General features: G+C 36.2%; 1 protein-coding gene across 1 annotated transcript in view; it reads left to right on the top strand.

Moving 5' to 3' along the window:
* Positions 1–15,926, top strand: part of LOC145679354 (solute carrier family 22 member 13-like) — a 74,979-nt gene that overhangs the window by 15,535 nt on the left and 43,518 nt on the right. The window contains exons 4-5 of the mRNA XM_081749939.1: positions 5,525–5,709; positions 9,951–10,198. Coding sequence (XP_081606065.1) covers positions 5,525–5,709; positions 9,951–10,198 — 433 coding nt within the window. The remainder of the gene's footprint in view (positions 1–5,524; positions 5,710–9,950; positions 10,199–15,926) is intronic.

Below are 15,926 nucleotides of genomic sequence, written 5' to 3'. Positions count from 1 at the left end.
AGATATTGATGCGGGTTCTAATTCTAATTTTAGCGATACGAATTGGTACAGATCTGCTACAAATTTTTGGCCCCGTTTTGATTCGAATTGTAAAGAAAAATAAGTCATGAGGGTAACTTCGATCCGCCATCAAAAATTCACAATTCTCAAAATTGGTGGGAGTACAAATCTAAATTTTGTGGTACAAATTGCGTACAAATTTTTGGTAACGCTTTGATTGGAATTGGAAAGAAAAACAAAGTTGTGCGGGCCAGCGTGACACATCAAAAATTTAAATTTGTAGAAATTGGTGGGAGTAAAAATTCTTACAAATTTTTGATATTGTTTTCATTCGAATTGAACAGAAAAATATGTTGTGTGGGCCTGCTTGACTCGCCATCAAAAATTAAAATTTCTCGAAATTCATGGGGGATCAAATTGTAATTTTCGTAATACAAATTAGTAGGCCTACATATTGGTTGCAAATTTTTGGTGCCATTTCGATTCAAATTCGAAGGAAAAAAAAGTTCTGCAGGTCAGTTTAATCCGCCAATAAAATGCATGTTTGTCGAAATTGGTGGTAGTACAGATTCTAATTTTGGTGCTACAAATTGGTATATATTGGGTACAAATTTTGGTACCGGTTTAGTTGGAATTGAGACGAAAAATGACTTGTGCTGTCCAGATTGACTAGATTGACTTCCCAACAAAAGTTCAATTTTCTCAAAAAATATTCGGGGTACAATTTCTAATTTTTGTGGTACAGATTGGTGCATATTGGATACAAGTTTTGGTAGTTTTTTTGGTTCGAATTGAAAAGGAAAATAAGTTCTCCACCCCAGCCTGACGTGGCATTAAAAATTCAAAATTCTCGGAATTTGTGGGGGTAGAAATCTTAATTTTGGTGGTAAAAATTGGTATTTATTGGGTACAAATTTTTGGTTCGAATTAGAAAGAAAATAAAGTGCGTTCCAGCTTGACCCACCAACAAAAATTCAAACGTCTACAACCTGGTAAGAGTTCAAATTCTTATTTTGCTGGTACAAATTGCCATATATTGGGTACAAATTTTTGGTACCGTTTTCATTCGAATTGAAAAAAAATATATGTTTTCTGGATCAGTTTGACCTGCCATCAAAAATTCAAATTTCTCCAAATTGATGGCGGTACAAATTCTAACTTTGATGCTATAAATTGATACATACTGGTACAAATTTTTGGTGACACTTTGATTCGAATTGAAAGAAAACAAACATGTGCGGGCCAGGTTGACCTGCCATGACAAATTCAAGTTTCTCGAAAGTCATATGTATCCTGTGTTTGAAAACTTGATTAGAATGTTTGCTTGAATTCGAACCCCAGTTTGTTCCGTTAATTTAACATAATCTACGGCGGTAAAAACGAAACAAACTATGGTACAATCCGGTACAAACGAAAATCTTTCAAATGAGCCAACTAAATCGTTTGTACGACGTGGTGGGGGGGCCAGGTTCACACAGTCCCCCAATTTTTTCTTAATTTTTCATGATCTATTATGGCTAAAATAAAACTCTTTGTGGTACAATCCGGTACTAACCACGTACTTTCATATCGCATACAAAAATCATGTGTACCCAGTGTATAAAGTCGTGATTTGGGGGCCTGTTTGATCTGGGCCCCCATTTTGTTTCGTTAATTTTTCATAATCCAGAACGGTACAAACGAAACAAACGACGGTACAATCCGGTACAAACGAAAATCTTTCAAATGAGCCAACTAAATCGTTTGTACGACGTGGTGGGGGGGCCAGGTTCACACAGCCCCCCCCCAATTTTGTTTTCTTAATTTTTCATAATCTATTATGGCTAAAATAAAACTCTTTGTGGTACAATCCGGTACTAACCACGTACTTTCATATCGCATACAAAAATCATGTGTACCCAGTGTATAAAGTCGTGATTTGGGGGTCTGTTTGATCTGGGCCCCCATTTTGTTTCGTTAATTTTTCATAATCCAGAACGGTACAAACGAAACAAACTACGGTACAATCCGGTACAAACGAAAATCTTTCAAATGAGCCAACTAAATCGTTTGTACGACGTGGTGGGGGGGGCAGGTTCACACAGCCCCCCCAATTTTGTTTTCTTAATTTTTCATAATCTATTATGGCTAAAGTAAAACTCTTTGTGGTACAATCCGGTACTAACCACGCACTTTCATATCGCATACAAAAATCATGTGTACGCAGTGTATAAAGTCGTGATTTGGGGGCCTGTTTGATCTGGGCCCCCATTTTGTTTCGTTAAGTTTTCATAATCGGTTACGGTACAAACGAAACAAAGTACGGTACAATCCGGTACAAACGAAAATCTTTCAAATGAGCCAATTAAATCGACCCTAGGACAATGTGGGGGGGCTGCGTGAACTTGGCCCCCCCACTTTGTTTCTTAATTTCTCATACTGCAGTACAGTACAAACAAAAATATTTGAGGTACTAACCGGTACAAACGAAGTACTTTTTATTGATATGCTGAAATCGTTTGTACTGAGAGGTGGGGGGGCCAGGTTCACAAGGGTAAATAATCTACCTTAAATTTTAGTTGGTTATTTGGTTTGTTTGGATTAATACTTAGTGTTGTCTTTTTCTTTCATTTTGTTTGACTAATCTGTATTTAAGCAATCCATATTGTCATAATATATAGTTGTTATTTCTAACAATTAATTGAGCAAATCCATTGCGAATTGTTGGAGCCTATCCCTACTTATATAATTTAAAATACGGTGATTTTCGGTTTTACCGACTGACACGTAAGGGCAGAGGAATAGAAGAAGAAAGACCGGGTTTTTGAGTAGTTGGAACTTAAGCACATTTTTTCGCCGATATATTGGTTTATGACCTGTGCTTTGCCTTTTGTATATTGGTTACTCGCGAGAGAACCGATTCGATTCCCTATGGGAGATCATGTCGTTTGATCTCACGTTACGCTGTAGATTCACGTCTTCCATAGCCTTGGTGCTGAAAGAGAATTTTAAAGTATAAAGCAGTGGTTCCAGGTTATGTACGACTTGTCGGCCCTTCAAATTAGCTAATTAAATTACCGATGTGTAGTGGCGCAGATTTCAGTTAATGTTGAAGGCTCCCAGTCGAGTATGTGTGTTTCATTGTCTGATGTCTTCTACCAGAAGCTAATGGGAATTTCAATAGAAATTCGGGGATTCAAACAAACTTTCGGAAGCCCGGACACCCTCTCAAAAGTTCCCCAGGTTTTCCAGAATCATGGTTCATGACACTATATATATCTGTCTGTAAGACTGATCGCTCACCAATATTATTTAACCCTCAGTTTTGTTGTTGCATTTATAGTTTTAGTAGTTGGTTTAGGTTGAGAAAGCACTATAGTCTGTTATCTGGGATTCGTTTTGAGAATGGGAACAATTATAAAATTCCCAGTTCTATTTACCTTTTCAAGACCACTGCATTTTTTCAGCCTCGTTACTTATTTATCGTGTATCATTAGAAAAGCATGTTTTACTGTAACATTTATAAAATAATAATAATAATAATAATAATAATAATAATAATAATAATAATAATAATAATAATAATAATAATGATGCTTATGAAAGTGGCACTACATAAAGCTGTGTGTAGACAATATTACGGGTTGAGGGAACTCATGCTGCAAACTCAATTCAACTCAAAACACACAGTATAAACGAAATTAATTAAACTTTAGAAAATCTTTAATTTGCTCTAGATTCTCCTTGGACCCCCTTTGGCGACTGTAGAACGTAAAATTAAAAATAGAGAACGAACAACGGAAATTCAATTATAGGTACTCTATTTGTAATGTACGTTGCGTATGGAATTTACTTTCCATTATTTACTGCAGAAGATTAAATATGTGGAAAGTTCCATTGTTAAAACATGAATAGGGGGAGATTAAAACGTCCCAGACGCAGTTAGCTTTAAAATGCCTTTAAAGAACGATTCTTTTCTATACTATTTTATCTGAAGAAAGAAAAAAAGCTATTTTATTTTTAACAGCTCCCTAAAGATCGAAATCTTCCAGTAGCCTGTTGCTTCAATGAAAATTAATGTTTGATCGTCTGTTTGAAGTTTTCTGTTATTGGAATGAAGTCTTCACGATGTATATGATGCCACGACAACAGTTACTATCCACGCCTTCACTGGGAATTAATACTTGATCCATAACCGAAAGTAAACGTTCCTACTATCTACTAGGTTGAATACGAGTCCACTGCTTTACCCTCTCCTGTACTTCTCACAAATATGTTAGAACAGCGTTTCTCAAACTTTTTTTCAAGTGAGGAGGGACCACGTTTATTAGTCAGAATGTTCTATGGACCACAACCTGTTTCTTTTCGAAAGCAGTTTCTATTTTTTTTTTTAATATAACGAACGTATGATAATGTCAGTATATATATATATATATATATATATATATATATATATATATATATATATATATATATATTACAGTAGACCTACTATAATTAAAGTTCCCTTAATTTTATTTTGGTACGAACAGAATAAAATACTCATATGAGATTCTTTTAATAATTAAAGACTATTTTGTTAAATAGGTTCGTAAAATGTTAGTTCTGGAAGAAAAAGAGGAAGAAACTTGATTGGCAATTTCCAAACTATGTTTGAATTTCTGAACTATAGTGGGGAATACAAAATTTCCTTGATATTTAGTTTTACCTTCATTTCTGGACTAATGTTGAATCTAAGAGAACCAAAAAGGCAAACTTCGAGAACCATAGTTTGAGAAACATCGGATTAGAAGATATTGTGATGAAAGGAATTACATGTCGTAGACGAAAATCTTGAAAGTGTGACTATAACACTTCAAGCTGGTTACATTAACATATTTCAGATTACTCGAACCTTGGAACTAAACAAGTATGTCCCTTAATATTTTATATCTGTACTAAGAAGGTCAAGGACTATCTGAATGCCAAATTTGGCCAAGTTCAAATAAGCTTCTGAAATATCCCTACGATTTATTGATTTTTCTCCAATCTATTGTTTCTTCCATTGATTTTTTCTTCATCAACAAAAGCAATTAGAAGACAAAAATGGAACCTGAATTTGTATAGAAAGTAACTATTTATCTTTCAAAAAGGAAAATTAATTTTAGATTGTAAAATTATAATAGAGATTACATAAACATGTCACATGTATACTGCATACTCTGGTCATCTACGTTTGTTTTAAAACCCATGTGGTCAGAATAGCATATGTTATTTCATTACCGGCTTGAAATGAATGTTTGAAAAAGCAAACTGAAGCATGCCTGTATTTAATATTGATGAAATTTCCTTTTTGCTAACGAGAACAGTAAGCCTTTCATAGAGAGAAGAATGGTTGGCCAGGTCTTTTGAATATGGCATTGGATGTTTGTTAGAACTATTTGAAAGAAGAAACGATAAAAATTAATGAACATAAGTAAATTAACAAAATTATGAAAATTATGTATATCATGAACTGAAGTAAATGGGGAACTGATATTTATTAGTTTTTTGTCTTTTATTTTAGGTGAGAAAGCTCCTTATTGATCATTCTTTAAATAACGCACCTGAAAGTAATAAAGAAGGAAAACGAGGTAATGGTCAAATACAGGAGCTGAGACGCATATTCCAAAGAATAAAGGAGTTATTTTCGAGGAAACATATCAAAGTTGTACTTGTTACGTACTTGATAGCATTTTGTCTCTATGCAAGGTACGTTTAAATATATCTTTTTTCGCTACTATTCAGAAACTTGTTAAAGTGCCCGGTGTTGCCTGGGAAGAAACGTTTATGAAAGATATTTCTAAGGTAAATTTGAAAGCCTTTTCTCCTTTGGGACGCGTATTTAAATAAATAAATAAATAAAAAACAAGTCCACTCAAGTGCTAAATATGTTCAACAATTAATTTCAAATGGTGCAGCCGTTATTCTTTGTGAAAAACTTGACTCGAAAACCGAAGTCCTGCACATCATAACATCCTACATGAGTACTAAACTCGTTAAGATCTATAAATATAACATGTTTGGTCAAGATAAGATGAGTTGCCACGTATAGGTGACCAAAGACTGTCACCATTGAGGAACCAGCACTTGCGATGATAGCATCGTTTGTGAAAAATCCTAAACGCAGTTCCCATCGTGTGTCATTGGAACATGGAGTAAGCCAATCCTCCGTGATCCGGATATTGTACACCTATCAGTGGCATCCTTACAAGCTGCACATGCTACATAAACTTAACGAGGATGACCTTGATCGGCGGTTGGAGTTCTCTATGTGGGCTACCGAACAACAGGAACACGATTTCTCGTTTTCCAAGGACATCTATTCAGCGATGAGGCGTGCTTCACTTTGAACGGGGAGTCAATCGGCACAACTTTCGATACTGGCGTGACGCAAATCCGTACTAGGTTGACCCGAGTAGAGAAAATAGTCCAGAAAAGGTAATGGTATGGTGTGACATATGGGACACTCGCATCATTGGGCCATTTTATTTATCAACGCCTTCACGGCATAACAGTACCCGATACTGCTGTAGTACCGTGTGCTTCCTTCCATATGGAACGCAGACGGCAGCTTCCCGTCTTATTTTCAGGACAATGGAACCCCCAAGACTATGGAGTTTGTGTGCGTGAATGCTTAGGTGCATAACTTCCATGGAAGTGGATTGGTCGCCGTGGTCCCGTGGAGTGGTCACCCAGATCCCTTGGCCTAACGCCCCTTGACTTTATCCGTACGAACATCATAAGCAAATTGTGTATGCTGAGAGAATCTCCGATTTAAGAATTTTGAGGCACGCATCCAGCACGCATGTAACCAAATTTCATCTGACATTCTCCTCCGTGTGCAGTCAGAGTGGTTGCGGCAACTACAGTTATGCATTACACGTGATGGACATCACAGAGAACCTGTGTTGTAACATGCACTTGAGAGGTAATTTGCCAACTTTGGACCTTCACAACTCCCAAACCCTCCAATATTGACACACACACACACACACACACACACACACACACACAAAAGTTACACTACTATATTAGTGAGCTCGAGCTAGTGTTATTTAATATGCCACTGTCCCCTTCCCATTTAAAGAATTCGAGTTGATTCCAAGATATATATGACTCACAAGAAAAGTTGTGAGTGAATGACGGATCAACGCCAAGATCTAACTTCTTAAGGTAGAAACTTGAAATTTGGTCAGTGCATAGGATTTGTGACGTTTGGTACCATTAAGGAAAAATTTTTGAAAAGTAGACAGGGAAGGGGTGGTAATTATTATATTAAAATGCCCATATCTTCGAACCTATGAATGTTAAAGACACAAAATTTGGTATATGGACTTCTCATTTTAAATAATTAGACGCATGTTTCAGAGTTTTTTGATATTTATCTTAAAAGAGAAGAAAAGAAAGAAGAGATGAGGGTGTTTTTTAAGATTCCTGAAAGAGATATTCGAATCTTTTTCCGAAATTTCGAATTCAAACGAATTCTATGTGAAAAGTACAAAAGGAAGAACGCAGAATACTGCCCACAGTAACATGTGGGGACAGAAGTTTAGGTACTTTAAATTAAAATACAAACTCAAAACTTGGCACACTTGTAGGTTTTTAAAACTCACAAATAAGAAATAGTCATTTTTTTTTAAAGAAAATGTTTTCAGGGCTCTACGCAGTTCTCAAAATTCGACACTATGTAGCTTTAAATAATCCATATTTTCCTTAAAATTGACGCTAGATGGAAAATGTAAAAATAAAATGCGAGTGAACAAGCAGAATATTAAGAAGCAAAGGATAAGATGAGGTGCAAATCCGTAGGGCGAGTATACGCGGAGATCAGAGGCGAAACCGACAGCTCGCTAAAGGCTAGTTTTATACAGAGTATTTCAAAGAACAACACCGATCACGTTTGGGAGGTGATTCCTGACACCAACATAAGACGAAAAGTTTAGACCAACCTGGGTGCACAAATGCCTCCTTTCGGAGCTATAGGCTGTCGATAACATGACAAAATGAACTTTAAAGGTCCATAGCTCCAATACTATGAGACGTGCCGTACTCGGGTCCAGACTTTATTTAGGAACTAGTACGTGGCTTATCCAAATATCCATGTTTCAGAATCCTGCGGTAGTTACGCAACAATTTTTATAGAGGTAGTTAGTGAGTACTTCAAATAATATGTCCGTACCCTAACAGCACAACATGCGCTAGGCATGTGCCATTTAGGTTTCCCACCTACTTTTTAGGTACCAGGCACTTGGCACATATGATGTTCATATGCTGAGTATGTACTTCAGCTACCTACAGTTTTAGGTACTTGTTACACCTAATTGATATTTGCAACTATGTACCACAAATATAACATTTATATACCTGGTCAGTGTCGCACTCTAACATTCATTTGTTTTTATATCGTCACTTGGGACATACATCTGTCTTGTTCTAGGTACGTCCTTTAGGTACACACTGTTTCAGATACCCTAACAGCACAAGATATGCTAGGCATTCGCCATTTAGGTGTTCTAAATTTATCTCCCACATTTGATGCATTTGTTGCTTCTTTTTCTAAGCGATTGTGTACTAGACGCAACAAACGCATCAACTTTATTAGATAGCAACTCTCGCCGATCATTTGAAAGTGAATATGGAAGAACCATGAAATAAAATAAATAGACATTAGTCATTTTGTTATAAAATTACATAGCGAGCAGATTTTATCTGATCCCAAACGGTTATCGTCGAATATACGCGGTTAAAGAAACACTCTGATTAGCCCAATTCAAAAGACCTTAACAATTTATCCCTCTACAAGCGACGTTCTCTTCGTCACCTCCGTGACCAAGTCGGAAGAGTAGGCGGCTAGTAATCTAACGGTTGGTGATTCGCGCCCACCCTGGGGTACATTTTTTTTACTTGTTTAAAGTGTTTTTTAGACTCACCTTAATGTAAACACATCACGCATGTAGGCGATTTAACATATTTTGGGGGAGTAATTTTGTGGTTCATTGACGCTTACGGCATGGGGAACATACCTAGAACATACTTGGCACCTTCCCCAGGTACATGTCAGGCATGTGCCATGGGGCGGACATAGACTCTGACTATCACTTGCCATCCATGTGATTTCTCTCTCAGACGTACATAAGGCACATACTGGACACATTCCCATGTACCTGAGGGAACATGATAGGCATATGCCTGCTATGTAATTGTGCTGTTAGGGTAACCAAACTTCCTCTACAAAAATTGTTGCGTGAGTACCTTAGGATTCTCAAACATATATTTCTGGATAGCGTACATACTAGGTCATAAGTGAAGTCTTGACCCGACTACGGTAGGTCCCATAGTTTCGGAGCTATGGATCTTTAAAGTTATTTTTTTCATATTTTCGGCAGCCTATAACTCCGAAAAGAAGCATTTGTACACCCAGGTTGGTCTATACTTTTCGTCTTATCTTAGTGTCAGGAATCACCTCCCAAACGTTATCGGTGTTGTTTTGAAACACCCTGTATAACCTCAATGTTGAAATGAGACATTAAACTCGATCCAACCAACAAACAAATAGACATAAAACTGTATTTTCTAAATCATTAGAAAATTGTTTTTTTTTTTTCAGTTACCTGATATTATCTAAAACCCGAATATTCAAAAGCATATATCTCAGGTTCACAAAAGTTCAAAATTCATCGAGTTACGTCAACTAACTGTAGTGTCTGGTTCCACAAGTCTTCCTCTACTCAACTTTTGGGAAACATATCATCCAACTGTTGGTTAATTCTGCTTCCAATAGGAAATTGAGTAAAAGTACTCCGTTATCACTGGTAATCATATTGATAGTTTATCATGTAAGTGTATAGTATTCAATTATTCTGAAAATATTTCTTGTATCCTTGCTAATGAGTAGAACAAAATATAATATTTATTATTTATTGCGCGCATTTTCTTTTGTTGAATTTCAGTTATGACTCTCTCGTAATGTGGGTACCTGAACTTTTTGATCGCTTTAACGAATATGAACTAGAGCACAATGATACCATTGCTGCATTTTGTGATATGATTGGAAGTTCCGGAGAAGAAACTGATAGTTGTGGCACACAGGCTCAAAACTCTGTATTTGCTAATACAATGATAATATCAACAGCTAATATACCAAGCTCTTTACTTCTTGCATTTGTTGTAGACAAATTGGGGAGACACATATTTTTAGGTATGTATGCATGTTGAGTAAAATTATGTATGAAGAGTAAAGAAGAGGCATTTTCGAATGGATGTAGTAAATTCAGATATCTTTATGTTTTATATCATTCAGTGGCGGATCCAGGGGGACGATCGGGGCGATCGCCCCCTTCTGCAGAAGAGGAAGCTTTCTTATTTTATATATATAAATAAAACCAATCCCAAAGAATGGACCTCTTAAAAGTAGCAGTATTCCAACCCACCGTCCCCCCAGAAGTCCGTCCTGGACCCGCCCCTGATATCATTGTTACATTGTTCCTCTTGAATGAAAATAGAAAACAAGCACATCCCATTTGAAATATCGTACTTTTCCCTTTCTGCACGAATGGTTACTAGTGTTCTGTTTGAAACATCATATTTTTCCCCTTTTGCACGAATGGTGAAACATAAAAGAAGCGTGTGTGCTTATCGTGGTGATTCAAGGAAAGTACTCTAGAAGACAGGTTTCGCCTGAAAATTTCATTGATATAATTCTAGAAAAAAAAAAGTCTCTAAAGAAGGAATTCTTGAAGTCATTTAGTAATAGCACTTAGCACTTTTTTTCGTTCAAGAGGAATGAGTGACGCTTCTTTCTTTGTTGTTTAGTCCAACAGTTTTCAACTAACATTTTACTGTGTGTCATAATAATATCTTCATCCGGTGCTCTTAGGAAAATGATTCATAAATAATAATTAACATAGTGCCCATGGAATATGATTAAATTACAGTTAAAATTAATGCTCATCAAAAAAAGCAAACGAACTGCTAAATGTCGAAGTTCATTTGAAGCGATGTAATTTTCTATCATTTTTTCTGCAAATATTTCTATTATATTATTTACGTCTATTGCTCTTGTTCTCTCACATTCAACACTTAAAATACTGAGACTGGTCAACCGTTCTTGCGACATCGAACTGCGTAAATAATCTTTTATCAGTTTTAATTTTGAAAAAGATCTCTCCGCTGCAGAAACACTCATTGGTAAGTTCAGAAATAACAAAAAAGCTGTGCAAACACCGGAAAAACTAGAAGCCAAAGTATAGTTATTTATTAATAGGAGATATGCTAGTTCTGGAATTCTTGTTTTCAATTTTATTTCATTGTGTAATACCAATTTGAAATCGGAACAATGTAAGTTATAAAGGTTCTGAACTGAATGTAGTAATAGAGATACATATTCCTTTTGCTTATATTTTTGCGCCAAAAAAAGTCATTTTTAGCACATTGCTAAGATGATTTTTTAAACTGATATTACTAGGATGGATAAATTTTCCCTTTTCTAAAGTAAATAATATTATTAAGGAAAATGGATATTCCGTATTCAGCTCTTTTTTTTTTTGTTGCTTGTAGTTTTTGACATTTTCTTCGCGGTAGGCCCCAAAACTCTGCGGCCCCCTTTGCATTACAGGCCCTGCGGGCCCCTCAGTTACACCCTGTTCTCAATTTAACAAAAAGCAAAATGATTTTCTGTGACTTGCAGATAAATGCGCTTATATTTTCAACTTTTAAGTTCAAATAAACATCTAAATGTAAATTATATTATGATGAAGTACTGTTATTTTTACATTTTATTTACATCTTTACTAATGACAATAATAAGTGGGGTAAATTGTTCTATCACAAGCCTGCAATTCAATGTTAATAGTATTCTTTTATTCTATGTTCAACCTGAACTATGGACAGTAGTGGATTAACGCATAGGCACAGTAGGCGTGTGCCTAGGGCGCCAGTGCTTAAGGGACGTCCAAGAAACATAGATTTAAAAAGTCAGTTATTGAGAAATCGGTCTTTGTTTACAAATATCACTGGATAGGCTTATTTTATAATCTTAGAATAAAGCAGTAATCTAATGTTGCACTTGCACTTTATTTTTAAAAAGTGCTGTGCTGTTTTGGTTGCAACAAGACACCGATTTCGTTTGCTGAAGCGCCCACCTAAGTACGCCCATCGTATTCACTTCCTTTCTGTTCCCTAGCAGATTAAAAAAAATAAACAGAGGGCGCTGTCGACTTGGATTTTTTAAAAGGATCGTAGATGGAGCACTGCACGGCAATGTTTCCTTCAAGTACACCCGCATAACAAAGAACGAGACAATGTTATTTAGTTCTATGTTTACGTTGTTATTATGCACACGTCATATCTATAATTGGATCAGTGTGAGTGGTTTAAGAAAGAAATTATTAGGTACAGAAAGATCAAAGTTAAACCAGAGAGAAGGAGAGAAACGAATGAGAGCAACTGAAGAATTTTTTTTTTTTTTTTTTTTTTTGTGGCAGGGAAAGTGGTAAGACAACAAAGGCAACAAACACGTCAGCCCATGATACAATTGCGGATGGTATCCAGCAATAATCCAATATGAACATCAATGACAGTAGCACAGATGAGGTTAGTTCTGGAGCATATTACAAGTGACAACAATGAAAAACCACAAACTCGTGCGTAGTGATGCTGATGATTACTGGCGAAAATTACAACAGTTAGAGTCGGCATTGACGTGTACTATCTGGGCAAAGATCATGGAGCAATTCAATGCAACCAATCAAAAACTACAAGCAACAGGTATTGATGTAAGTGAAGCAACAGAGGTAATTACAGGATTGGAAGCATATTTGCAAATTGTTCGTATGGAGTTCGATGCATACGAAGAGGAAGCAAAGAGTATAAGTGGATGTCAGGAATATCTGCATGACAGAGAACGGAAGAAAAAGTATATAAACTGCTCCCGATAAAAAACAAAAGAGGAAGAACACTTGTTTACAGGAAGAGGACGATTTCGTATGGACACATTTAACGCAATTGTTGATTCCATGATCTCTGAATTGTGCAGAAGGAAAATGGCATACAACATGATAAATGAAAATTTTAATTTCCTCGCAAAACTGGAAAGTGTGGACTGTGAAACCATCCGAGCAAAATCGCATGCATCGGTTCTCCATTACAAAGATGACTTCAAAGCCAGTTTTTCGAATGAATGTGTTCATTTCAAAGCTCACTTGAAAGCGTGTGCTGTAGCCATCAAAACTGCATCTGAAACGTTGAAATACATTCGGACAAAGAAAGAAACTCGAAACCATATTTCCCAATGTAGATATTTGCCGACAAATGTTTGTATCTGCGCCAACTTCGAACTGTTCAGGGGAAAGATCTTTTTCTACGCGTTAAGAATCATTTACGGTCCAGAATGCACAACAAAAAACTTCAGTTCTTAGTAAAATGTGTATTGGAAGCGAACTGTTAAGAAAGATAGATTTTGAACCCTTTGTTAGTTTGTTTGCAGTTTGTTTTACTCTGTAACAAATATCGTACTATTTCCAGTAACTATTGATGTTTAAAGATAAAAAGATAGTGTTACCGTCCAAATTATGACATATAAAGATGTAGCCTATAACCATTGTAAGATTCAAAGAGTCATAAATGTTTGTTTTATGTAATGTGATGAACGGAGTTTTTGTATACTGGTATGTAGGCCTAGTATATATTCTACACATGAGTTGTGCTGGTGTTTTATGAGAAGTGCGTAGGTGTATATATGTTGGGCAGGGAGAGCCTTATGTCAGAGTGCCTAGGAGCGCCAGAAACTTTAATCCGGATCTGACTATGGAGATCTTTTATATATATTGAGGGCCTACAAACTCATTCACACGATATCTGAATAACATACAACAAAAAGTTATCTGAGTATTGTAAGAGTTCTCTTCGTTTGTCTAGTGGATAACCAATGCTCTTTTGATGCACGTGGTCCCTGATTCGATTTCCGGTGGAAAACTACGTAATTTGAACGCATTACGGTGGTTCAGATTCCACATTAACTGTTAGATTTAAGTCTCCTATAGCCTCGATGCTAGAAAGGGACGCTAAACTTCAGTGAATAGTAAACAATGAAGTAAGTATTTCGATTCCAATAAACTTTAGGTCCTTTCACAGAACTCATCTATCTTACCTCTAAAGAAGTTTACAGTGTCTACATGACAACTTTTTCTATCTAAATGTATGTATATTCTAACACCTACTACTCTGCATGTATACATTTAAATTCCCAACAGAATCTATCGAGGCTGCTGCATCTAAAGAATTTGTAGGCTCTTTGTCAAACTTCGACAAAATAAGAGTCCCAATTCTGAGAGGATACGACTGATCAATGGCGCATTTAGGATTTTGTTTCGGGGGGGGGGGGACTGTGCACAACACGCGAACAAGCACTTATATTTTTTATTTTGAATGCCGACAAATTTTAACGAAGTTCATTTTCCTTCCTTTAATATTTGTATAATAAAACCTCTAGGTATGAGGAATGAAAACATTGAGTGAGAGTGGGCAGAAATAACTGAAAGGTAAGACAATACCTACACTATCAAGAGGAAAATACGCGGAGGGTAAGAAATTTGGTGGCGGCACATTTTAGAAAAATAGGTAACCTATCGTTTCAAATTCACTCATCCTCGGGAAAAACACGATAAGTCAACATTTTTCGAAAATGAGATTTTGGTATCAAAATGTCCAGCTTTCCATTCCGCATATTCTGAGACACTAGCTCATAAGATTACGTGCGAAAACGGTTAAGTCGTTAACCAGCCAAGTCTGAAGGTATCAATTTGTTTGGGGAAAAATGAGTTAAATGTACTTATCTTGTTTTGCACAGTAAGTAAATGCCGCTTTGGATGTGAAAAATCGGTTATGTCCTTTACACAATGTACCATTTATTACTATGTAGTGAATAATATTTGCGTTCTAAGACTTCTTTGCCTGCAAATTTTGGCAACATTCTACCAATGAAAATCTTTAGGTCAGGTTTCAATAATGTAACACAGTATTGCCAACAAAAATTATTTCGTATTGAGAGAAAAATACAGGAAAGAGTACACTCTGTAAAAGTCGTGTGAAAGATTGTTTAGTTGCTTGTTATGTGATGAAGGAACGACGTCTTCAAGAGCTCATAGAATTCTGCAAATGTTTGAAAAAGATGATGATTTTGAAATTCTGTCCAAAAGAATATGTAAGGAATTTAACCCTAGCACTTCTGTTAATACAGAGGATGCAGAGTACTTTGAACTGATTCCTGTTTTAAACGAAGCAGTGAAAATTTCGGGAATGACTGAATTGGAGATTGACAATTGTTCTGCGAACTACACTGAGTTGCAGTCAGTGAGACATCTTGCTGCAGGTATGTATCTTGCTGTAGTTACAACAAATTTGCAAACAAATGTTTCGTTTTACAAAAGACAGCTTTGGACCTATAATTTAACTATTCATGATAGCAATACCAAAGTACTTGCCTGCTACATGTGGCATGAAGGTGTTGCTGAGGTGCAAGAGGCGCAAATGAAATATCATCATGCATTTACAAGCATTTATGTAACCTGTCTCCTGATGTGAAGCATATAACATTTTATAGCGATATATGTGGTGATCAAAATAGGAAATACGTTAGCTATGTTATCCACTGCACTACAAAACATCCAACATTTAGAAACCATAGACCATAAATTTATATCTGGACGCTCACATTTAGAATGCGATTATGATCATTCAGCGATTGAAAGGAAACAGAAGAAAACTGATTTTGAAAATTTTCACCCATGGGATTGTTATCAGCTCATGCAAACTGCATCTGTCAAGAAGTAATTTGCGATGGTTGAAATGGAAAATGAAGACTTTCTTGATTTTTCTGCAATTTTAAAGGGGTCACTACTCCGCAAGAAGAACGAGTAAGGGGAACACTT

The sequence above is a fragment of the Thermobia domestica genome, chromosome 1 (genome assembly GCF_964235325.1).
Source record: "Thermobia domestica chromosome 1, izTheDome1.hap1.1, whole genome shotgun sequence".
Taxonomy (NCBI): domain Eukaryota; kingdom Metazoa; phylum Arthropoda; class Insecta; order Zygentoma; family Lepismatidae; genus Thermobia; species Thermobia domestica.
The sequence above is the reverse complement of the archived record's forward strand: the minus strand, read 5'-3'. Positions and strand labels throughout refer to the sequence as shown.